This window comes from Balaenoptera borealis, assembly GCF_965194805.1.
Source record: "Balaenoptera borealis genome assembly, chromosome: 3".
Lineage (NCBI taxonomy): Eukaryota > Metazoa > Chordata > Mammalia > Artiodactyla > Balaenopteridae > Balaenoptera > Balaenoptera borealis.
In genome coordinates, this window is record NC_138866.1 from 178,197,049 (window position 1) to 178,223,156 (window position 26,108).

The 26,108-nt window shown below is 44.6% G+C and overlaps 1 protein-coding gene and 1 long non-coding RNA gene across 5 annotated transcripts in view; both read right to left on the reverse strand.

Moving 5' to 3' along the window:
- Positions 1-20,848, reverse strand: part of FAM171A1 (family with sequence similarity 171 member A1) — a 147,613-nt gene extending 126,765 nt beyond the window's left edge. For 2 of the 4 annotated variants that reach the window (XR_014242618.1, XM_082385362.1), the window contains exon 1: positions 20,483-20,846. Coding sequence is in view for 3 of the 4 variants with exons in the window: in XM_082385362.1 (XP_082241488.1) it covers positions 20,483-20,579 (97 nt within the window). In the remaining variant the exon portion in view is untranslated. Of the gene's footprint in view, positions 1-20,482 lie in introns of all 4 variants that reach the window. The other 2 variants (XM_082385363.1, XM_082385364.1) reach the window with 2 other exon arrangements.
- Positions 91-20,395, reverse strand: LOC309625758. Its single transcript, XR_014242740.1, has 2 exons — positions 7,273-20,395; positions 91-7,240 (listed from the first exon to the last, which is right to left on the reverse strand). It is a non-coding gene; the product is annotated as an uncharacterized lncRNA (long non-coding RNA).
- Positions 20,849-26,108: the final 5,260 nt, after the last annotated feature.

Below are 26,108 nucleotides of genomic sequence, written 5' to 3' on the forward strand. Positions count from 1 at the left end.
TGAAGAGTGGCCCCCGCTCGCCGCAACTAGAGAAAGCCCTCGCACGGAAACAAAGACCCAACACAGCCATAAGTAAATCAATTAATTAAAAAAAAAATCAAGTGCAAACTGGAACCAGACCAATATCGGTACTTCTGTTGCTCCTCGAAATCATTTTCATCAGGTCAGAAACATACGCAGTCCAACTGGAGATGGTCTAAAGGCAGATTAAAGATAACCGAACACGAAGTCCACAATCAGGATCCCCAGGAGCTATGGGGAGTTTTTATTATGTACATAATAAGTACATAATAAACATTTTAACTGTATGGACGTTTAAGGGAGTGAATACGTACATAGAGAAAGATGTGCAGTCCCTTCCAAGACATTTGTGTCCATCACAACACCCGAGCGGACTACATCAACTACCTATCTTGAAGCTAGGCTTTGAATATGGTGAGAATGAGTTTTCTAGGTAGCTTTCTTTAAACTGAGATGTTAAAAATCTAAGGAAAAAGTAGCAGCGCGTTTACCTGGTGGCAGGCGCAGTGGCCGAATAACAGGGCATATGAGAGTAGCCAGACAAAACGGATTGCTTCCTGGCTCTGCCTCTGTCTGTCTCTAAACATTAGGAACTGACTGGCAGTGGACAGCCTCACTATTTCAAGTGTGGTCCCCTGACCGGCAGCATGGTAAGAGCTGCAGCATCTTAGGGGCCACAGCGGACCCACTGGACCAGGATGCACGTTTAACCAGACCTGCCAGGGATACACATCCATACTGGAGTTTGGGAAGCAGTGGTCAGCAGAGCAAGATCGGCTGGCTTTCCTTCTGGTCGCTCCACACCTAAAGGTAATACTAGGCACATCACCTCAGGAAGTTATCAAGTGCTCCTTTCATTACATTACATTTCATTGTATCACATTTTTCAGTTTTATTTACCTTTTCTCTAAAGTAACAGAGTCTTCCTTTTCTTTACCCATAGTCCTTTTTTTTGATTTTTTGAATTTTATTTTATTTATTTTTTTATACAGCAGGTTCTTACTAGTTATCTATTTTATACATATAAGTGCATACATGGCAATCCCAATCTCCCAATTCATCCCACCACCACCCCCCGCCACTTTCCCCCCTTGGTGTCCATACGTTTGTTCTCTACATCTGTGTCTCTATTTCTGCCCTGCAAACCGGTTCAGCTGTACCATTTTTCTAGGTTCCACATATATGCATTAATATACGATATGTGTTTTTCTCTTTCTGACCCCTAGGCCTTTATTTTTCAAAGTAGTTTGGCTTCATGCTACCATCTAAGGTAATGTCAACTTTTTATGTTATATACACTAACAGGGTGGGGCGAAATAGAAAATGCTTCTCAAGTTCAATTTTAGATATGATTATATAATTTTTTTCCCTTTTCTTTCTTTGGTGACAATTGTTAATTGACTCGTTAGCAAACCGGTGTTTTCACAGCAAGCTAGGAAGTCACTTAGACCGTTATCCAGAAAGATGACATGTAATTAGAAACACACAGAAGAGGCCAGCGCTGCTGTCATCAAAAGCAAGGAACAGGGCTGCACGCACAGGTGTCCACAACAGACCTAAGTGCACACGTCTCCGTCTGGAGCAGCGGTCCTGCTCACTGAAGAGCTCACTGCACCCACTGTATTGTAAACTCTGGCAGAGTGGGGACCATGAATCTATTTTATACTGCCTGACAAAGAGTAGGAGGGGTTTAATAAATATCCATGAATGAATGAGTGAATAAAGGAACAGCTCTTAAATCCGGGGTCTCCCTACAACACTCTGCACCTTACCTTTCAATTCCTGCAAAAGTGAGGGAATTCAAGGGACCTCCTGATTCCCAAGCAGCCGCTCCCTACACTGACAGGTCTCCGCATTGCTCCCACGAGGACCACCAGAGGGGCCTTTTCCTCTGAGAACTAAATCGCTCCCACCCCATCACTATAATAGTTACCATCAGCTCCTTAATCTCGATCACTTCTGGACTTGGAAAGATAAACATAGCACATTCAATAACTCTTATACAAACTAAGATCTAGGCGTAAGTGGTTATTTTCAACAATGGGATTAATCTCCAAAATATACAAACAGTGCATGCAGCTCAATAACAAAAAAGCAAACAGCCCAATCAAAAAAAAAATGGGCAGGAGATCTAAATAGACACTTCTCCAAAGAAGACATACAGAGGGCCAAAAAGCACATGAAAAGATGCTCAACATCACTAACTATTAGAGAAATGCAAATCAAAACTACAATGAGGTATCACCTCACACTGGTCAGAATGGCCATCATCCAAAAGTCTACAAACAATAAATGCTGGAGAGGGTGTAGAGAAAAGATAATCCTCCTACACTGTTGGTGGGAATGTAAATTGGTACGGCCACTATGGAGAATGGTATGGATGTTCCGTAAAAAACTAAAAATAAAGCTACCACACGATCCTGCAATCCCACTCCTGGGCATATATCCAGGGAAAACTGTAATTCGAAAAGATACATGCATCCTAATGTTCACTGCAGCACTATTTACAATAGCCAAGACATGGAAGCAACCTAAGTGTCCATCAACACTTAGGATGAATGGATAAGTAAGATCTGGTACAAATATACAATGGAATACTACTCAACCATAAAAAAGGATGAAATAATGCCATTTGCACAGATGCACCAAGAGAATATCATACTAAGTGAAGTCAGACAGACAAAGACAAATATCATAATCACTTATATGAGGAATCTAAAAAAATGATACAAATGAACTTATTTACAAAACAGAAACAGACTCACAGATTTAGAAAACATGGTTACCAAAGGGGAAAGCTTAGCAGGGAAGGATAAATTAGGAGTTTGGGATTAACATGTACACACTATGATATATAAAATAGATAATAAACAAAGACCTACTGTATAGCACAGGGAACTCTACTCAGTACTCAGTAATAACCTATATGGGGTCTTCCCTGGTGGTCCGGTGGTTAAGAATCCTTCTTGCAATGCAGGGGATGCTGGTTCGATCCCTGGTCAGGGAACTAAGATCCCACACGCCGAGGGGCAACAAAGCCCACGCGCCGCAACTACAGAGCCCTGGCGCCCTGGAGCCTGCATGCCACAACAAGAGAGAAGCCCCCTCACCGCAACGAAGAGCCCGCACGCTGCAACCAAGACCTGACGCAGCCAATAAATAAATAAATGAAATAACCTATGTGGGAAAAGAATCTGAAAAAGAATAAATATATGTATAACTAACTCATTTTGCTGTACACCTGAAACTAACACAAAATTGTAAATCAACTAGACTCCAATATAAAATTAAAAAATTTAAAACAACAACAAAAAAACACCAAAGTCTCCTCCTGCTGCTGCTGAAATTGACTTTAAGGAGGCTGACCTTTCTGTACCCTTTTGGTTGCTGTGATGTGGATACTTTCTCTTAACTCAACTGAAAAAGCAAGAATAAGAATGGGGAAAAAAAGGAAAGGAGAAGGGGAACAAAGACGCGTAACTGCCTTCTAAATAAATTACACATGATTAGCGTAGGAGGCTCGGGTTACAGAAAGTTATGCTGCAAAAGCCAGAGCCTTTGATGTTGGACTATGTGGTTGAAGATTAACCAACCAAGCAGAATAGATGGGAAAAGAGGTTTTATAATAACTGGGGAGAGGAAGACAGATAAGAGTGGCAACCCGTTCACAGACTTAAGAATAACACCCACTACTCAATATGCCCTGTGGGATGAGACCTGAGTTTATTAGCAAATTCAGCAACTCCACTGATACTTTTTCCAACAAAAGAAAAAAAACAGCTCTTTTTCCAATGCTTTATCAATAAACTCAGAAGACTTGGTTGCGGGTGATGTCATTATTCTTATATCCCCCCAAGAGCTACGATTCACAGGGATGGGGGTGTGGCCCTGGGTGTGCCTCCCTCCCAACCTTCTCTACAGGATTAGTTCTTAGCCTTAAACCCCGGCTCCAAAGCCTCTTCCCTGGGAAAGCCTCTCCCGAAGCCCAGCCAGTCATTCCCTCCCCTGCAACCCTGCACGCTTCGCTTTTTGCTTATCTATGCTTTCCCCTCATGGGAGCTTGAGTTCCTGAAAAGAGGGGCTGGGTCTTAATTATCTTTGAAAATTATCTCAGAAACAGTGAGTGTGAATCCCTAGAACAACTGAGAGACACGCTAAGAGGAGAGCAGAGGAGGGTGTGGGTGGGACTTCCACCTCCACGCTGTACCAGCACATGACTGCAAGCCACATTGCTTTTCATGTAGGAAAAGGAATAATCTCTCTCCCAAATACCTCTCAGGATTATGAGGAACAAAACAGATAATGGCTCTGAAAGCACTTGAAAATCTAACGGATCCTATAAATTTAAGATAATTACATCAATGTTTTGGTGGTGAAAGGTAAGGCAAGCAGACTCTTTGTTGGATGGGTGGATGAAGAGATGGGTGGGTATAAAGATGGGTAGATGGATAGATAGGTGGGTTGATAGATGGATAGATGGATGGATGGATGGATGGATGGATGGGTGGATGGGTGGATGGGTGGATGGGTGGATGGATGGATGGATGAATGGATAGATGGGTGGGCAGACAGATGGGTGTGTAGATAGGTGAGGGGAAGAGTGTATAAAGAATGGCTAATCAGCCATGAAGCAGCTAACAGGAAGATAAGGTGAGGAAGCATCTAACTTCAAATCTTTCCAGAACATTCTCTAAGGTAAACATCTCCCTAGGGATTCTGAATTTAGAAATGGGAAGATGGGAGCAGGGAATAGCCCCACCTAATTAACAAAATGTTATCTAACGAGTACAGATAAACAACAGCCCTGGTCTAAGAGCTGGTAACTCCTTTCTCATATTTACTTAGCATTTATATAGTATTTTAACATGTATTGATTTGGAATGCATAAATTTAATATTTGACGTGACATCTAATAGATTTCCATCAAGACACTCAAAGAACCATCATTATAGGCAATGATTCTATCTTTAAATTTAAAAAGGCAAATGAGGTTTATCAAGATAGTTTCAAAAAACTGGTTCAAACAGTAGGGGAGAAAGTTCATAATAGGAGCATTTTTATCAATTTTAACTTCAACTAAAAACCTAAGTTACAGCACAAGAATCAGTTCTAAGGAAAATACAACCTGTGCATTAAAAGCCATTTTAACAGTCTGCTCTGCTCAGAGGTGAGTGAGCTAAAAGGATCACTTTCTGAGTTTAATTTCACTAGGCAGTCTTTAAGTTTATAGGAAAGGAAAAAATGTATCCATAGGAGTATCTGCCAAGGGAGGTTGTTTAGGAAGGAGACCTAATTTTGCTGTGGCCATACTAGTAACATTGGGACAATCCTGCAGGTACTCTGCCTGGAGAGCAGAGCCATATTTTAAAAGGGCTCCCTGTGCTCCAGCAGATGGGCTGTAAACTTGACCAGACTGCAGACACTGTGTCCTCCACAGTCACCAGTCGACTGCATTAACTTCTCTATCCCTTTCCCATATCCTTTATCACATACTCACAAACACGTCTAGCAGATGGTAGGTAACAAAGAAAGAAACTTATCAGCTGAGCAAAAAGTGAAAAACCTTGTCCTAAAGGAGGCATCTAAAAACCAATCTCCTCCAACCTCTGATTAGATGGGAATATTTTAAATAATCAAATGACGTGAAACACAAGTAACTTCTTTCATGCCATCCTCAAGAAGCACTGCCCTTTTGTATTACAATATTTAGAATAACAGACGTATATGGATCTAATGCTATTCTGTTTTCCTAACTCGGAATAATCACAGACTTTCTTAATATCAAAAATTACTGACACAATAATAGAGCGACCAGCAACTCTCAGAGGATGATTTTTCTATCACATTAAACACCAAACCAATGCAGGGCTCTGAGGGTCCACATTCAGGCGTCAGACTGAATACTCCTATCTCGTGAGCATCACAGCAAGAAAATGTTCTAAGTTCGGAAAAAATCCTTTCCTTTTATAAAATCTCTATTTTAATAGAAACAACAGAAAGGCTATTTATGCCACTAAATCTGTCTGTCTGGGTAGAAGTCCAAAGAAGTCAGACAAAGGACTTGGGGAAAGTACCTTCGCTGAAAGTACCAACAGTATATAGAGCAGGGAAACCGTACACAGGTGTCACTGTTCTTAGCATGGATACAGCTTCTAAAAAAAAGCAGGCAGCTCTGAAATAGACTAAAAGTTAGGAAAGGCCATATGAGGGAAGAAACAGAACTGAAAAAAGAGGACCTGACTCAAGCACCCACTTTTTCCCGAATCCCAGTGAGGATTTCTGGAATGGCTCAGTTCTGTGAAATCTACAGGCAGACATGCACATGCATCTGCAACACCCAATGTACATTTCTATAGGTTAACGGCACAAGCAGAGGAAATAAGGGGACAATCCTATCTGGTCTCAATTTCCAAATGATATACCCAGTCTTTAGGGGTGATTTTAAATCTCAAGAAATTTCACTTTTTACAGCAGGTCATCTCTTGGTATGCTCAACTCTGATTCAAAATATCTGACTTCTGTGAATAGATATGTTTAGAACTTTATTATTATCTTAACTTTAAAAAAGACTATTAGACTATGAGGAATTGAATCAATATACTCATGACTCAAAAGGGTTAATGAAGTGTCCCAAGTAACTTCTAGAAGCTGCTTAGTCATTAAGAGATCCTGGTACTTGCTGGAGTGTATCGACTCTTGCACCTTCCAACTGGCATATATGTTTAGGTTTTTTTTTTTTAATTAATTAATTATTTTATTTTTGGCTGCATTGGGTCTTCATTGCTGTGCGTGGGCTTTCTCTAGTTGTGGCAAGAGGGGGGCTACTCTTCATTGTGGGGCACAGGCTTCTCATTGCAGTGGCTTCTCTTGTTGTAGAGCACAGGTTCTAGGCATGTGGGCTTCAGGAGTTGAAGCACACGGGCTTAGTAGTTGTGGCTCGCGGGCTCTAGAGCACAGGCTCAGCAGTTGTGGTGCACGGGCTTAGTTGCTCCGCGGCATGTGGGATCTTCCTGGACCAGGGCTCGTACCCGTGTCCCTTGCATTGGCAGGTGGATTCTTAACCACTGTGCCACCAGGGAAGTCCCTGTTCAGGTTTCTTTTAAAGAGGAGAACAGGCACTGAAACAGCCCTATATAACCTCTAGTTTTGCATTGGTAGGATGCAAATAATAGACTCTGGAAGGGTTATTTTTGTTTTCTTTTTCTCTCCTATTTCTTCTCTACCCTGACACACACACACACACACACACACACACACACACACACACACACACACGAGCACGCACCATGCCTTATCTGGTTGATATGTTACCAACTGGTTCTACATCATCAGATGGGATACTCATTGAGGAGCTAATCTGGCCATGTGATAGACTTTAATAAAATATCAAAGAGAAATAAGAGTCCACATTGAAAACTGTTGAAAATAAACATAAACATAATGGTGAAACCTTAATTTTGATTTCTAAAAGTGCTCCAATACTCTTCAAAAACTAAAGCCATTACAGCTGGAAAATGAAATGTATGCACTACATTGTCTGTCTTTCTATTATCTATCTATCATCTATTTATCTATCTACCTACCATCTAGCTGTCTATTATCTATCTATCTATCTGTCTAATATATGTAAATCTGCCCACCAAAACGGCTAAAATTAAAAAGACTACCACTACCAAGTGTTGGTGAGAGTATGGGGCAACAAAAATTCTCACATGTTTTTTTGATGGGTGTATAGAAAGACACAACCAACTTGGAAAAAAGGCCTAGTGGTTCCCTTTGAAACTAAACATTCACCTATCCTATAACCCAGCGATTCTGCTCCTAGATATTTTCCCAAGAGCAATGAAAACATACGTCCATAGAACAACTGTATAAAATGTTCACAGCAACTCTATTTATAATAGCCACAAACCAGAAACAACTTGTGTGTTTCTCAATAGAAGAATGGATGAACACACCGCAGAATATTCCTCCAGTGTAATATTATTCAGCAATAAAAATAAGCAATCCATTGGTACAAGCAATAAATGGATGGATCTGACAGAAATGTTATGGTGAACAAAAGAAGCCAGGGTCCATACCATATGATTCTATTTATAGGAAGTTCTAAACAGGCAAGAAAATAATCTATGGTGGAAAAAATCACAACAGTGGTTTCCCCTAAAGGGTAGGGGCAGGGACTTACTAAGAGGGGCATGAGGGAACTTTCTGGAATGATATTGCGTATCATAATGGGATTTGGGGTTGCATAGGCAAATGCACAGATCAACACTTAAGATTTGGGTATTTCCTTGTACGTAAATTTTCCTATGAGAAAGAAGTCAAACAAATATTCAACACTAATTAACGATACACATGCTGCAGTATTAGGAAGAAAGGGAACTGATACCTGATACGTGCTTTAAATTTCATTGAAAAATAAGATGGATTAATGGATGGATAGAAGAATGAATGAATTGATGGATAAGCAATAAAGCAACTATAGTAAAATGTTAATTGTAGAATCTCAGTGGCCTGCATGGGGTATTCCCTGTAAATTCTTTCAATTTTTTTCACGGCCAAACGTTTTCACGAAATAAGATGGAAAAAATCTATTATAGTCCCATAATGGCATCATTTAAAATTCTATTTTCAGGATCATTACATAAGCAAAGAGGAACTAAGAAGCTTTTTGTCAAGAGTGAAAAAGATTAAAGTTTTGCAAGTAGGTTCAAATAAACACTGTATTTCACACCTACTTTGGAGTGAATGAAGCCCCTAGTTGATGCCTAAGGAGAACAAGGGCATCTGTGCAATCCAAACATACATGAAGGGCTGTTTCAAAAATAACCACATCCTTCCCTACCCCTGACTGTCCAATTGCTGGGTTCTAACAGGTTTCTCTTGTTACATAAAGAGTTGGCCAAATACTAATGGGTTCTGAACACAAACCAGAAGATTCTCCCAGGCCCAGCTGGGTGTAACCCCAGCTCCCGCCCTGCTTGGCTGGTCCTCCCTCAGGAAATCATGAGGTTACTGGTGAGAGCCCCTTACAGCGGCTACACGTGTGCATCCGACACACCACGAAGCCCAGGAGATGCTCTTAGGAGATGCTTGGAAGTGTCTGTTCAGGGTGGCTTTCCAGGGCTCAAAGGCCAACAGGGACCACACAGCAGGTATTTTGTCTTTCTCCATAAAAACGAACAGGACCATCCAGAGCCCCCTTATTACTGGTAAAATGCCATGAGGATCAAAATTGCGTGAAATTCTGATTTAATCCTCCATGTCAGAAAGCAGCCCGGTGTGAGGGTGAAGGCCAGCCTGCCCAGTGTTGCACAGTGGACTGTGTCATTCACTGTGTGACTTTGGGTAAACGGTTTAACTCCTTTGTGCCTCACATTCCTCTTCTATAAAACGAGACTGATATTTACAGCTTGCAGGATTGATGTGCAGATTAAATTAAGATAATCCATCAAGGGACTTCCCTGTTGGCACAGTGGTTAAGAATCCACCTGCCAAGGCAGGGGACACGGGTTCGAGCCCTGGTCTGGGAAGATCCCACATGCCGCGGAGCAACTAGGCCCGTGCGCCACAACTACTGAGCCTGTGCTCTAGAGCCCGCGAGCCACAACTACTGAGCCCGCGAACCACAACTACTGAGCCCGCGTGCCACAACTACTGAAGCCCACACGCCTAGAGCCCATGCTGTACCGCAAGAGAAACCACCGCAATGAGAAGCCCGTGCACCGCGACGAAGAGCTGCCCCTCCTCGCCGCAACTAGAGGAAGCCCTAGCACAGCAATGAAGACCCAACGCAGCCAAGAAGAAAAAAATAAAAAATAAAAATAAATTATAAAAAAAATTTTTTTTTAAAAAGATAATCCATCAAAGTGCTCAGCATCATGCCTGGCAGGTAAGCAGCGCCAAGTACCTGTTACCTAATCATCCTGATGACTTTTTTATGTCTGAGTGAAGCTGAGACTGCCTGTGAGTATTACACTGATTTAACATGAAGTATAAGAGAAAGATGCAAATATTGATCATTCAAAGAATGTAGTAAACCTCAGTTATCAAAAGGAACGTCACTTCTAGGTTCTCAGGTTCAAAATAACAAAACTCAGGACCACTTTAAATATAGAATTTGGCCCTGCATACGCTGTCTCCAGGGTTTAGACAGAGCTTAGTCCACAGAGTTTAGGGTCCTACAGTCTCAGGGCAGGAAGGGAGAGAAGTCTCTCGTCCAAGACCCTTCTTGAGACTCAGAGAGAACACCCTCAGTCGTCTTCCTCCGGGCTCCCCTCAGCATCTTCAGCGGCCGGGAAATCTGCCTCCCTCCCACCCACCCCATCCACTGCAGACGCCGTGACCCATCTTTACACTGTGGCTGATGCAGGCAGGATGAGATGCCCAAAGCCGTCCCCACCCTCACCGGGAACTTTCCAATATGTCACACTGACAGCAAAAAGGACTGCAGAGATGATGAGGGCTACGGACTGGAAGACAGGGAGACTGTCCTCGATTATCCGGTGGGCCCAACCTAATCACATGAGCCCTTAAAAGCAGAGAACTTTCTCTGGTTGTGGGCAGAGAGACGGGGCAGAAGGAGAAATCAGAGAGACATGACCTGTGAGCAGGACTCCACATGCTGCAGTGGAAGGGGCAAGGTGACAAAGGATACAGGTGGCCTTAAGGAACCAAGAAAGGCTCACGGCTGTCAGCCAGCAAAGAAACAGGGACCTCGGCTCTCTATTTGCGAGGAACTGAATTCCGACGACAACTTGACTGAGTTTGGAAGCAAATTCTTCCCCGGAGTCTCCAAGAAGGACCACAGCCCTGCTGATGCTTTGATTTTGGCCTTGTGATGCCTTAAGCAGAGACTCGGCTGAGCTGAGCTGTGCCCACACTTCCCACCCACGGAAACTGGGGGATAATAATGGTGCTGCTTCATGTCGCTGATTTGGGGTAATCTGTGAAGGCAGCCGTAGAAAACAAATGCAATGGCCCTTAAAATATCTGAGGTTCCCCAACAGGTCTTCTGGTATCTTTATTTTTTTTTAGACCATATACTCTCTGGGACTGGACCATCTTTCACAAACAAGGCTTTGAGGCTACCCTCTTAGCTGCTCTGCTTTTAAGAACAACGATGAAATGCCTGGAGTTCCTCCATCTGATGAACTTGGTTCAGCTATTCCGGGGCTGAGCCTGTGATGACCAATAAGGATAAGGTTCTGTTGGAGGACTGTGTGAACATAGGGGCCTCTGGTCCAGCCCAGCACTTGCTAACATTATGGACAGGTGACCACATGATATGAAAACCACAGCATATGAAGCCAAGCGACCCGATTTCAAGCTCTCCTTGGAACGTGTTCTGGAGGGTCAACAGAAAGCTTAAATCTGGCATCTAGGACCAAATACAGCCCTCCAAGTATGGTGAGACCAGCACATGACACGGCAGGCTTATATCCTAATCCGCCTTCTAGAAACCACAAATTCAAGGCAGCCCAAGATCACCCAGGCAGTTTTGATAACCAGTCATACTTTCTACTCACTTTTTACTTGACTAATCTTATAGTCACTTGAAGATCTAAGTCTTTTCCCCATTGATTAAAAAAAAAAAAGTCTTCCTTTCTATTCTGCAATTTTGTTATCTTTAACTCATAGTTACTGCCTGGGGAGAGGTTGGTTTGTTTTGTTTTGGATCTCAATCTTGCAAGCCCCCTGCCATAGACTGAATGTCTGTGTCCCCCGCAAATTCATATGTTGAAACCTAATCCCTAATGTGATGGTATCTGAAGATGGGGCCTTTGGGAGGTGATTACATCATGAGGGTGGGGACCTCATGAATGGGATTAGTGCCTTGATTAAGAAGAGATCTCAGAGAGCTCCCTCACCTGTTCTGCTATGTGAGGACACAGCAAAAAGATGGCCATCTACGAATCAGAAGTGGGCTCTCACCAGGCAGCGCATCTGCAAACACCTTGATCTTGGACTTCCCAGCCTCCCAAACTGTGAGAAATAAACTGCTGCTGTTTATAAGCCAACCAGTCTACGGTATTCTGTTACAGCTGCTTGGATAGACTAAGACACCCCCTTTCAGTCTTTATTTCATAAGAAAGTATGATCAATATCCCTGCAATGTACTCATCCAAATCATTAATAAAATATTGTTAGAAATCAACTATAAATTATAAATAATCAAACAAATTAAGAATAGGCAAATAAATAGAATGTTGTTAATAATAAAATATTGAGACCCAAGTTACACGTGCTTTAATTCTGTTAAGACAGATTTCCATTAACAAATGCTTGTTGTTGACCCTTCTCTCTTAAGAGGAGAGATCTAAGCGCTAATTGTGGGGCTGAGGAAACAAAGCAAAACCACACTCGACTACAACCAGTATAAAGTCATCCATGAGACTGCTACTAGTTACTGGTTTGAAATCAGAGGTCTTACTAATGTGATTCACCTTATGGATTGAGGCTAGCTTTCATCAAAGCGTTTATGTCTTTAGTTCAGCTCTGTCAAACTTACATTAAAAATCTTTCCTTCAACATGAATTCAATAATTTTTCTATTCGAATTCTGAGCTCTAAGAAGTCTAGGCAAATGAAATGTTCGTTTGACTTGGACATGGTTGTCTCTTCTCATTACACTCAGGCTTCTCTATCTCTGTGGGGTACAGCTCAAAACAAAACAAATAAGAAACAAACCAATCTTTTACAAACTCAGTACTCACTTCCAAGTTAATTTCTCCTAAGCCAGCTTTTCCAACACCACTGGCTACTTCCCACAATCCCAAAAGATCTTGCCAGTTCTCATATTTGAGTATGTTTATATGTTTTATATAAAGTTAAGCTTCAGTTAAGGGCTCAAACTATTTGAACATATTAAATCCACATTTGGTCATCTTACCACCCCACTCTTTGTAAGTACTGTGAGTTTTACCTAATTGTTTCTGCAATTGTTATTCAGAGCTTCGGCTGATACTGGAAATCACTACAGCACCAACACTGTCCAACCAATGCTGTCCCTGCTTCAATATCTGATCACCAAAATGACGTGTCTTACCTAACGTACAACTTTGAGGAACACTAAGTGACGTTCTGTGTGCTTGTGTTCTCTCAAATACAACTTCCTGTGGCCTACTGTGGACAAATCCTCGAAATTTCTAGAAATAAACATCATAGACAACTTACAGCTGGATTTTAGTCATGCAACTGTTAACGGTTTCATGTTACTCAAGAGATTCTTGCCTAATTACATTAAAGTACCTTGGTGATGTCCTTCTTAATTTATTTTTCCATCTCTTCTTCAATTGGGTTGTAAAATGTGAAAAAGTAAGCACCCCTAAAGAATCAAGCTTACCCCAAAATATACTGTCTCCTCCACAGCACCCTGTTTCTGTCTAACAAGTGTTTAGCATACTGTCTTCATACAGTAGACATTTCCCATTTAGGATTTTAAGAATAGAAAAGGGGAGCATGGCTGTGAGTGAAGGGAAGTGAGAATGTACAACCATCACCCAGGGGACAATGATGGAACATTCTAGCCGGAGGGGATGATCTTCACCCGGCGAAGAACGGAGCTAAAGCTGGAACAGGCACGTGAGGAAAGGCCAGACGTCATAATTTAGACGCCATACTTTGGGCAACGGGAAAAGAGTTAACGTGTCTCTGCAGGAGAGAAACATGAATTAAAATGGTGTTTGACGAGGGCCACGTGGAGAGAGCCTAGGTTGAAAGAACAGACTGAAACAGAGGGAGAAAGACACGCTGCTTTGCACAAGTACCTGGGAGGGAAAATGAAGAGAGATGAGCGAAGGAATGTTGATTAGATGGGAGGGGAAGGCAAGAATGATGCCTTAACACGAGGCAAGGTCTTCGGCCTGCAAATAAGGGAGTCATTCTCTCCCTTTCTCCAATCTTTGTTTACCTTTAGGCTAAAGCCCTGAAATCGAGACGGTTCAAGCTTCTGTCCATTCTTGGGTCTGCTCCTCAGGAGGACACACTTCATTATCCTTCCCCTTCTCCCGTCCCCACATCACTCCACCAAGTCACCAGCGACCCCCGCAGTGGTGGCTCCCTTCTCTGGGCTACGCTGAACGTTAGTCTTTTGCTCCCAGCGGGATAGCAACTGCAGGAGACCAAGCAGTCTCCCTCTTCCTGCATTCTGCAATCGGGGCAGTGTCGAGGATTATTCGGGTGTTTCCATACTACTCTGTCCTCCACCTGCAGGAGGCATCTTTTTTTTTTTTTTAATTAATTTTATTGGAGTCTAGCTGCTTTACAACGTTGTGTTAGTTTCTGCTGTACAGCAAAGTGAATCAGCTGTACATATACATATATCCCCTCTTCTTGGATTTCCTTCCCATTTAGGTCACCACAGAGCATTAGAGTTCCCTGAGCTATACACTAGGTTCTCATTAATTATCCATTTTATATATAGTAGTATGTATACGTCAATCCCGATCTCCCAATTCATCCCATCCCCCTTCCCTGCGGGGGTCAACCTTAATGGTTCCCGTGGTCCCAGGCCCCCGAGCTGGTGGGGCTCACTGGCCCAAGAGAGGCAGAGAAACATCAAGGGGATGTGCTGAGCCTCTGAGACGACACTGGGAGGCCGTTCCACGTTAGGGGTCCCCTATCATTTTATTATACGATGGCTTCGGGGGCCGATGGTGACATTCAGTCGTAACTTTCTTTTACCTCATTTAGTTACCGATAGGTATGTTTCGACAAAGATTAGAGCCAAGTTTAAAAGGAAGCCAAATTTCTAAAAGAGGCTACCGCTTCTCCCTGCAGGTGTGAGTAATCCCAGCGCTAGCAGGAACACCGATAATTGGATGCACCTTGCTTACAAATAAAAGTCACAGCCCACTGAGCTCCTCTGGAAAAAAAAATAGTTATTTTGGTGGTGATGGTGGGAAGGCCCTTAAGGCTTTCCCCAAGGGCCCCCAACAGGGTTCCAATTAGGCAGAATTTTGTTAAACAGATGCAAAAAGCCTCCAAATGTTATCTTCAGCAGCTTGGTCCCCCAAAATGGTCCAAGCTGTACCATTACCCGGGCTGTATGGGTGCATCTCCTCTCACAGTCCTAGGGGGTCAGCGTCTGTATTGGTTTCCTATTGCTACCATAGCAAAGTACCACAACTCAGTGGCTTAAAATAACATGAATTTACTATCCAATAGTTCTGGAGGTCAGAAGCCCCAAATCAGCATCACGGAGCTAAAGTGAAGATGTTGGCAAGGCAGCATTCCTTCTGGAAGCCCTAGGGGAGAATCCATTTCCTCGCCTTTTGCAGCGTCCAGAGGCCGCCTGCATTGCTTGGCACTGTCTTCATGGCCAGCAGTGAAACATCTTCCTCATCTCTGGCTCTGACCCTCTGCCTCCCTTTTATAATCCCGAATAATCTTCCCATCTGAAGATCCTTAACTTGATTAGCTCTGCAAAGTCCCTCTTCTCATGTAAAGCACTACTGTATTCTCTGGTTCCAGAGATTAGGACGTGGACATCTTTGAGGGCCATGACTCTACCTTCCACAGGGTCTGTGCGGCTAGAGAACACCATTATCTGAGGTCCCCTCACTTCTTTGGGCCTGGGTTTCCTCATCTGCAGAACAAGAAGTATAAACTTGACCAAGAAGCGCCTTCTGATACTATATAAATGCATCTACCTGGATGCGTAAAGACATCTACATAAATGTGCTCTATTTATGCACCCTTACAATTACCAACTGTATGGATTATAAGGTAGAGAAAGGATCTAAGGGGACACCCAGATTTTGAGTCCAGTTAATAGAGAACTTAAGGTAAGCTGGATTGGAGAAGGAGGCTGGCAGCTGAGGAGTTTGAGGTCAGGTTCGTGCACTGAATGGAGACGTCCAGTAACTTGTTGGACAGAAGGAACTAGAGCTACGACACCAGGTCAAGGCAAGAGAGAGAAAAGTTGGGAGTCATCCACGTAATAGGGTTTAATTACTGGGATCTCTATGGGCTAATAGATCCTGCAAGGGGTAAATGAAAGAAAAATGGGCAAGTGTTTGCAGCCTCACTTTAATCCGGGAGGAAGAGGAGCCGGCAGAGGCTTGATGGGAGGAAGGTGGAGTCGCCTTAAATACGCGGAATCAACTGTTTATTTTAAGGGAACTCATTATGAAACCATTTCTAAAGTGGTTAATTGCCTCAAATGTTGCCTATTTACAAGTTTGACTTTACAAAAGTACGTAATGGTTTTCTGAATGTAGGGCATACCACTGGGTCACAATATAGAATTTTTAAGAACGATTACTTCTTAGAATGAATTGGTCTATTTAGGGTGCTGATGCTTAATTTAAAAAGTACTTTTAAAATACATTCACTTCCGTTTTTGCTGGAACTGAATAATTTAGCCAGGACTGTGGTCTTTAAAGGTCCAGAAGTTATATTTGGTGAAATAAGTGAAAACGACTTGTTTACAGGATTTCTCTATAACTTGATCAAACTATAAAAGCATTATTGATGTATATGTGTTATCACAGGGCGAATTCTTCCAACTAGATTTCTGAAATGTTTTTATATTCAATTTTTCCTTCAATATACAGTATTATACACGTCTGTTGTCTGCCCAACTTATTTCCGTGTGCTTTTTTAGTAAGTAGTATTTAATAAAACTACTAAATTAGCGTTTGCCAAGAATAATGAAAATAAACAGATTTACAGACATATCAGTAATTTGTTTAAAATGAAGGCTTGATTAAAACTGAGAAAGTACCTCCATTTGCAAGCTATTAGTTCGGAAATCCATGCAATATTTTCTTTCTTTTGGTTAGATTTCTAAGCTAATAAGCTGTAAGTTACAGGACAAGTACAAACAGGATACAAAAATAATTTTTAAACTCATCTCAAAGACTTTGCCAGAAATTCCCTAGACATTGCTGTTGCTTCTGCATAGAATTCCCACACCTGGCGTGCAAGGAAGTCCAGAGGTCTTGGCAAGTTCAAGTCCTGCAGTTTCCCAGGATGTGAGCCCATGAGTTTTATTTAGATGTTATGCTCTTAATATACTGTCAGCATAAGTCATGCTTGTTGGACGGTCCTCCTGATAGCTTACATCCCTTCCTGGTCTTTCAACTGATCACGATGTTCTAAAAACCAAAATTTGAATTTGGCCAGGAATAGACCTTTTGCAGAGAAGAGAGACAGCCAGCCATACACCTCAAATGTTATGATAGATTGTAGCTATTCTGAGAGGAACAAAAAAATAGCACATCATTGCAAAATACTTTACTGTTAGACAATGAGCAGCAACCTAGCTTTGACCTTTCTTCTGGCACATAAAGAGAGTGCTGGGGTTCAAGGATACACCTCATAGAGCACGTCTGCACAGCTTACCACTCTTTAAGTAGGGGCCCCTTCTATCAAGCTGGTCTTAGCGCACAGTTGTGTAAGAGGTGGAGAAAGTCAGAATTAGTAGATACTTGTGAATAACGGTTTCTATAAAATTCCCAGAAAAAAAATTAGATACTGTGACCACTTTAGGGCAACTCGAATGAAAACACTTCATAAAAACACGCAATCATATGCTGGAGCTGGTTCAAATTCATGACCAGCAAAGCCAAGCCTCATGGTGATAGCTAACTGTTGCCTTTGAAATCCCTTTGCTGATTCAAAGCAGCTACAGTGGGAAAAGCCAAACTTTAAATTTTATCTTGAATATATAAAGAGCAAAGTGATGCCGAGAAGTTTTGCAGATGTTAGTTTCCTCTGACATAACAAAGATTCATTTAAAAAGGAAGGTGTCATTTAGGCCTAGGAATCTAATTGAGGTGCTCTGGCCTATGATTTGCGTGTTTGAGGTATCTAAGTAGTTTTTCCTAATCTAAATTTGGTTGTTGCATAACATCTATGTGAGCACAACGCATGATCAAAGTATGATTCATAGGGACTTCCCTGGCGGTCCAGTGGTTAGGACTCCACACTTCCACTGCAGGGGGCATGGGTTTGATCCCTGGTCAGGGAACTAAGATACCACAAGCTGCGCAGCCAAAAAAAAAAAAACCAAGTACTATTCATGGAACAGTTTCTACAATAAAAGCAAAACTCTTACAAATTAGGTTTCTGGGCAGGTAAGCATGAAGTTTTTTTCTTAAAGTGTATGCATGGTGCCCTTTAGTATATGCACTAGCTGTCTTCAATCCTTTACTCTTTCTTTCAACACAACCTGAGCACCAGCTCTGTGCAAAACCCTCTACAACCTGCTGCGGAAAATGCAAAGTGAAATCAGAGATTGCATTTGTTTTCATTGTGTATGTGATCCCCGAGAGCAGAGAAGACATGAATTTTAAAACTATGTTACAAGATAAGTGTCAAAATGGTTGGAAGAACTCAGCGGGGTGAAGGCGACCTTCTAACGTCAAAGGAGCAATTGTCCATTCCCTGAAAACACGGTACTAGTTCAAAATCCAGATGCCAGGTAGTGAGACCCTGAGCTCTGGCAGAGCTCCTGGGCTCAGCTCTTTAAAAAGCCATCCTACCCAATAAAGGAAGTAATCCTAGGGAAAAATATTCCAAGATACTTGATCTCCCACTCCAAACACACAATATACTAAGGTACTCCTAGCTGTGCATAAATATCTCACAGGTTGACTTTTTCTCACTCACTGCACAGAATATTCCATTTCTGAGACTTTAGTTACCATATAAGATATTTAGCAGCAAGCTCTCTGCAAAATGCGGTGTCTGACCTAGACCTAGGTTTTTTTCATGACTTTTTTGTTCCAGTTAAGGCTATGCATTCCCCTATTTTATAAGTGCACAAACTTAATGTTTCCATATCCCTATTCCAACTGCAAAACAAAAAATTCCACCCATTCTTTGGAATTAATGGCCTTGTTGAAACACAAATATCATATTCATTGAAACAGCTGATTCAAAGAGCAGTAGGGGATTAATGAAAGAGGCTACAATTCAACACTGATGAGCTAAATGTCCTAAACATTCATTTCCTACATGAAGAGACAGTCTTTTATGCACCTTGCCAATGTTCCCCCTTCCGTAATATACTTTACTAAATTTATACACAATTCAGAATGGTTTTGTTTCATCACAGCTATAGAAAAAGCGATGCATGAAAGAGACGCCAGCAAATGATACAGCAAGCGATGACTATGAAAACCTTGAATTCAACATGTAGGTAACAAACCAAACCCAACCGACTGTGGGTAGAAACTCCCTTCCCTGTCTCAACGTGAGAGGTGGAAAACCACCAGGGTTCTCTGCTCCCAGACACTCCCGGGCTCTGGGCTCTGAATATTTGCCATAAGGAAGGAGGGCGAGCATATGGAAAAGGGCGTAAGGCAGGGTCCTAGCAAGAGGATGGAGCGAGCTGGGAGGGAGCGCTCCCCGTGCATTCCGTCTGCTGGGCGGACTTCACAGAACACACACCTTTCCTCGAGGAAAGGACGCGGGCAAGGAGTCTGGGGGTCGGGGTGCGGGTGAGGGTCTCCGGGGCTGCAGGGAAGCCCTCTCGGGAGACCAGACAGGCCCAGCGAGGCCCGGCATTGGTGTCCTGTGTGAACGCCAGATGTTCACCTACGGCGGCCTCACTCACCCTTTCGAAAAGCCAGGCAACAGAGAAGCACTCGATTTAGACCGCACAAACCCGTGCAAAGGAAGCTTCGGGCTTCCCCCCCAAACAGATTCTTATTTTGAAAACAAAAGACAGGCTCGTGGCCATTCTCAGAGGCGAGCACATTGCTCCCAGGGCTGGAAAGCATAGTTACAGAGGCCAAAGATTAGACAAAAGCCTTGAACTGGCGACACACAGCCATGGAAATGATTTTTTTTTTTAATTGATTAGGGCCTCCCAGTTCCAATTCTTTCTCCCCTTCCGGGGATGATTCCTGGGCCGCCGAGCAGAGCCCTTAGGGCCTGTTAAAGACGTCGGGTCGGGAAGGGGAGGAGACCCCGAAACTTTCCCAAACTGCGGCAGGCTGGAGGCGGGCAGCGGCCGAGGACCTCGGGGTCCCGGGGAGCAGGGGGCACCCCAGGGGCGGCGGCCACCCCCTCGGCCGCCGCAACAAAAGGGCCGAGCGTAGCCTTCGCGATCGGGCTTCGAGAACCGAGCCCCGAGGTGGGGAACGGGGGATGGCGACCAGGGGGCTGCCGTTTTCGCCCGGGCGAAGGAGGAGATGGAGCCGCGTGTCCGCGGCGCGCATAAAGGACCTTCGGATGCATCCAAACCGGCCACGCGAGGCGGCAACAGCTGATGCCACCCGCACCCCGGCGGCCCGCGGCCCCCCGGGAGCGTCCGCCCGGGTATCTCGGTGCCCCCGGGCGGCGCCGCCCCCTCGGGAGCGCGGCGCTGGGGCTGCAGGCCCGGTGGCGGCGGCTCGGGCTCGGGCGGCCGCGGCGACACAATGCGGCCCCGGAGCCCCGCCGCCGCCGCCGCCGCCGCCTCTGCCGCAGGCCCGCGGCCGACACAAAGCCCGCCGCCGCGCACCGACCTTGGGCTCCGGCGCCGGGTTCCCGCAGCGTCTTGGTCACCGCCTTCCAGACGTTGCAGCCCAGCAGGCAGAGCAGGAGCGCCGCCGACCTGCTCATCTCCGCGCCGCAGGGCCCCGGGCGGCGCGGGCTGGCCGACCACCGGCTCGGAGCGGCGCGTCAGGGGCAGCCGGCCGCCGCGCCTCCCTCCATATCGCCTGGCTCCGCGCGCGCCGGGCCCGCCGCCCGATTGGCCGCGCCCCCGCCCGGCGCGGCGCCGGGCCCCGCAGCCCACGGCCGCTCCCGCCTCCGCGCGCCCCGGTGGGTTTCCCCGAAGAGCCACCGCCGCGCCTCCGCCGCCTCTTTAACCCCTTCGCGCCCCGCCCGCGGCGGCGCCCAGGCCCCGGGCCGTGGTGCCACCTGGCGGCCGCGCGCCCACGTGCCCCGCCCGCCCGAGCGGCCACCCCCTCGGGTCCGCCCCGCTCGCCCCCCGGTCCCCCGGGAGCAGTGAACGCGACCCTGGCGTCCAGACCGCCCCGCCGCCCCCCTACCCCGCCTCTTGGGAAAGACAGTAGCTGCCTTTCAGGCCGAAACCCTCGCCCCAGGTTAGCTGACGGCCCTCAGGAGGTCCTGGGGTCTCCCTGTGCGACCCCGCTCGGTTTGCGCAGGAGCGCGGCGTCCTGCAGCTCTTTCTGTCCCGAGCCACTCAGGAACCCCAGGGGAGATCTGACACCCAACGCCGAAGGTCAGCGGGAACAGAATCCCCCAGCCCGGGTACACCGAATGCAGGCAGCCGTCAGCGCCTGAGTGTTGACAGGCGAACATCTCCATGTTGTGTTGGGCTTGGATGTTTCTAGAAGGTTATGGTGGGAGGAAATTTACACTTATTGAGGCCCTAAGTACTTGTTATTTCCCACTTTTGTCTTCATAATACAGGAACTCAGAGGTAGGTATTGCTCTCCCCATTTACAGAGGAGAAAATCGAAGCTAGAGAGGGTTAAGGAATTTGTCCTTAGCAAGTAGCTGGTGGGTGACAGAGCCAAGGTTCCAATAAGACAATCATCCTGGCCCCAGGGTTGAAGCTCTCCGCGAGAACCTCAGGCTTCCTTGAAGCTGAGGTACCCACCCACCAACTTCCATTCTTTAACTCCCTCTTGTCTGTGTACCTTCCTCCATATAACCCTCACGTCCCCCTGACTCTCTCCACCCCATCTCCCAACCAGCACTGCAGGGACCCTGGGACCTCTGCCCGGGACCCCCGATCTGGGGAAATCCTCTAGGCTCACTAGCGGCCCCGTGCTGCCTCCAGAACGGTAGGCCAGAGGAGGGTTATTATTGTATTTTTATAATTGGGCATTAGGGTATGGCAGGCACTGTACCAAAAAGAGAATGAAGGATGGCGCTTGCCCAGTGGGCTTATTAGAGACAAGTCATTGTGAGACACAATAAAACCAGGAGGAGGGGAAGCCCCTGTGGGTGTTACTGGCACCCTCAGGACCAAGGCTGCCATTAGTGCAAACTGGGCACCTGTACAGGGTGGCAGGTAGTCGGGAAGGTGGAAAAGAAGACCCCCAATTAGGGACTGCCTGATGCCTCCTCCTCTGACTTCCAGCGTCAAAGCCTTAGGGTAATTCCAGGGTCCACATCAGAGCCAGGGGAGGGGAGCATAGAGAGGACCATCTGGGTCAGTCCGCCCTCAAGTCCAGCTTGGGTTCCTGCCCCCAGGAGCACAAAGAGGCCAAGCCAGCTAGCTTGCTTGGTGGAGGATGGCTTTTGGAGCAGGGCGGACCCAAAATTTTCAAATCACTTTCTTGGGGTAGGGGGCTGCTTCTAAGAGAAGTGACATTAAGCCCAACCCAGAGTTGAAACTTCTCACTTCATATCTTTTGAGGATGTGCCTTTGTCAGGGATGTTGATTATAAGAGACAGCACTAGCCTGAGCAAAATAATAATGATAACAAGAATAATCGAAAACCAGGTTATTATTGGGAGAGCACCTGGGACTCCTACAGAATCCTGGGCGCTGAAGTGTCAGGTCTCATGAGGGAACCAAGGACTCTATTATATTTGGAGTTCCTAGTATTATAGATGCCACTTTCATTGGACTAGAGGTATTTCCTCATGACAACTTACTTGGGTGGTATTATTATTCCTATTTTACAGGTGAACAAACTGAGGCTCTGTGACAAATAAGTTGCCCATAGTATCTGGGTCTGATGACAGCAAACTCAAATTCCCTATATCAAGTTACCTCCAAGAATAAATCTCATGCAAATGACTCAGGTTACCACTAGCTGTGTCCACATTGTTTTAAAAACGGGTTCTAATCCCAGTAAAGTCTGAATCCAGTTAATAGTATCTAATGAATGGTATTGTGCCAATGTCGATTTCCTGTTTTTGATAACGTGCTATAGTTATATAAGATGTTACAACTGGGGGATGCTGGTTGGGGGGGGAGCTGGGTGCAGGGGGCAAGGGACCTCTCTGCACCATTTTTATAACTTCTTATGAGTCTATCATTATTCAAAATAAAATTTTAAAAAAGCAAAAAACCTTGTTCTATACCATTTTCCCCCCTAAGCTTCATTGTTCACCCAAAACACTGGTATTTGGGGTCCTATATCTATTCTAGTATAGAGTTCTAGAACTTTTAAGAGTGGGAGAAGTCTAAATAAACACTAAGTGATGAGTCTATTCAAGTTTGGGTCACAATCAGGACTTGTAGATGCTCAAGATAATGGTTATTATTGTGCATGTAACAAAATTTCTGTGGATGACATGGCAGTTTAGAAACACTTTATATACCTTGATAGCAACACTGAGGCTTGTATAAATAGTTTCTCGGAAGGACCAGCCCCATCCCATCTTGCAGATGAAACAGAAGGAGGTTAGATACTTTGCACAGTGCGCCATCTCAAAGCCAAAAAGAGAGCTGAGGCCCCCATGATCATTGGCTCCCCATGTAGATGTTTTCCAGCTACTTGGGTGGGAGGCTAAGAAAGCACAAATTCTGCAAAATCACATAAACAACTGCACTGTGCATATCATCTGCCTAGAATTATGTAAGAATTAAATAATCACCCTTCTCTACTGGAATAAAAGAATATGGTTTACCTTTTCTCCTGTTCCACAAACCAGACTCCCACTTAGTAACTGGGGATGGGGGGGGGGAATAAATCACTGCTTGGGAGGGAGTGTTTGCAGAACAATGGAAATCAGAAGTGTTCTTTCCTTCTAGAACTTTTCCTGTTGCTCTTATTAAAATCTCACATTGTTTGACTAAAGATGAATTATGACTGTACTTACTTGAAATTGCTTAGAAGTTGCCTGCCTGTACATTTCATTTCAATTTTCGAGTTCTCTGCCAAAAGCAGTGATGCCATATACAAAACTTTTCCTGGCTGAGTTTTTCCAGAAACCTTGATGTCAGAGGCTCTGTGTCAAGGTTTCTTAGGCCAAAATTATTTCTTCCATTGAAATCTTTCCTGATGTTGGTGCCCATGTGGTGGAATTTTAATTGTCTGAATTTATTTCAAGAGGCGTTGTCCTTCCTTCTCCCCTTTCTCCTCCTGCCCCCCTGCTCCCCCTCATCTGCCCCTGAGTAAGAAGCTGCCTGTGAATAACAATTTTAGTATGAGGTTTGTACAGATGAGGAAGTGTGTCATGGACATTCCAACTCCTGTTTTCTGATGCTTTAATTAAAGTTAGATAAAATGTAGCCAGAGGTGGAAATTGGAAGGGCTCAGCATTTTTTTAGAACCTGTTGGCCATCCATTTGCAAAAGACAAAGGACAAAGGTAAAGAAATTACTGAAAAGGAATTGATGTGTCCCATTAACCATAACACTCCCACGTTCCCCTCTATTGGTGAGTCACACCCACATCAATCCATGTGACTTTCCAACAAGATCTTCTTTCAGCTTCATGTGAGAAGTTGCAAATGTGTATTAGCCTACAAGAGGGAATCTCTGGCAGTGTGATTTCAGATCCCCTGTATGACTGTTCTTCTTTGCATGCCCCGGAGTCACTAGAAGACTCTGGGATGCATCAATAGGTCTTGGCCGTTGAGAAGGATATTCAAAGGCTGGTGGCTACCTGAGAATCTGGTTGCCTGTTCCATTAGAGCAAGGAGAATCTTCCAGTTCAACCCTTTGCTGGCCATGGAATTACTGTCATAGAGTCAAGGAGGGCTCGAGGAAAGTAGGAAAGCCAGCTTCTGTGGACAGAGAATGTCACCTGGCAAATCAGTAAACAAAGGATGTTGCAGCCATCAAGGCTTCAGCCACTGCAGCCGCCCCAAGACTGTGCACCCTGAGGGGACTCAGGATGCAGAAAAGCAGGATACTGGCCCCAGATAGTTAAGGTGCATATCAAAGGAATGATTTCAGTGAGTCCAGACTCTTGCATCTTCCCATACACAAAAGTGGGCTAAATTCATTAACTCGAGATGTCCGGTGTTTCTTTAATTAGCAGTAATCTTTTGATGTTCCAACTGCTTGTTTTAGGGGGTTTTTTTTTTGCAAAAACTCCTATATGTCCTGCCTCCTCTCTTGCCTCTTTGGGACAGTCCCTTAGAGCTATCTGAGAGGCTGTCTCCTGGGCTTAAGTCCTCAGTATGTCCGCCAAATAAAACGTAATTCTCAACTTTTAGGCTGCGCAAAAACTTAAAGAGTTAGGGAAAAGACAGGGAGCTAATGAAGAAAATGGATTAGGTAATTAACACTAATCGAATTCTTGTTGTGTGGTTCATTCTGTACCTGGAACAGGGAGGAAAGCTTTGCTGTGCTGTAGGGCCTCACTTCCCCTAATCTCTGGTCAATTTCAGGCTAACTCTTTCCTAGTGGTACTTTCTTACTCTTTTCCTTTCTTGTCATTTCCTCTCTGCTTAGTTTTGAGGCTCTGGACCCAAAGCTACCTGCTGCCAGGTCATTTCTCTTAATGCCTGTTTAATTCTTAAACGAAGGTTCTCTCCCTCCAGCAGTGCCCTTCATTACAGGCCCCTTAAACATGGAAGTGGGGATGAGGAGGGCATATGTCTGCTCAAACAATACAACGGGCTTAGATATTAATTATTGTAATATTAATTTAGTCGTTCAGCCACTCTCACTAAAATATAAACTCCATGAGAACAGAGTGTTTGTCCAACTCACTGACATAATTCCCGGCATCTGGAAAAAATATTTGGCACAAAATAGGTGCTCAATAACTATTGGCCAAAGTGAAAAATTGTGTCTAACCTTGAAGAAATATTTTCTTCCAGTCAGTCTAAATATCACTCTGCTACCTTGGACTGATATATGAATTAGCAGGTACTGACTGAGTCCTTACCATGGGTCCAAAGTTTTAGAAGGTAACTCAAGATGCTTTCCCACCTTCTGAGCTTCCCTCTCACAATTACTCATCAGAGATCCCTCCTCAGACAGGCAGGTCTTGAACTGGCCCCTGAACTTGAGCCTTTCCCACCGTGGGACCGGTGTTGATGCTGACCTCTCATCCTTTCCTATCCTTCAAGATGCAGATCAAGTCACATCGCTACTGTGTCCTCAGCCTGGCAGATAAGGTTTGCCACATTCACTAACCACTTTGTAAAGTTAGTTATCATTATAACCACCTGCTCCCACCTGTTGCAAACATCTGCTTTCAACACATA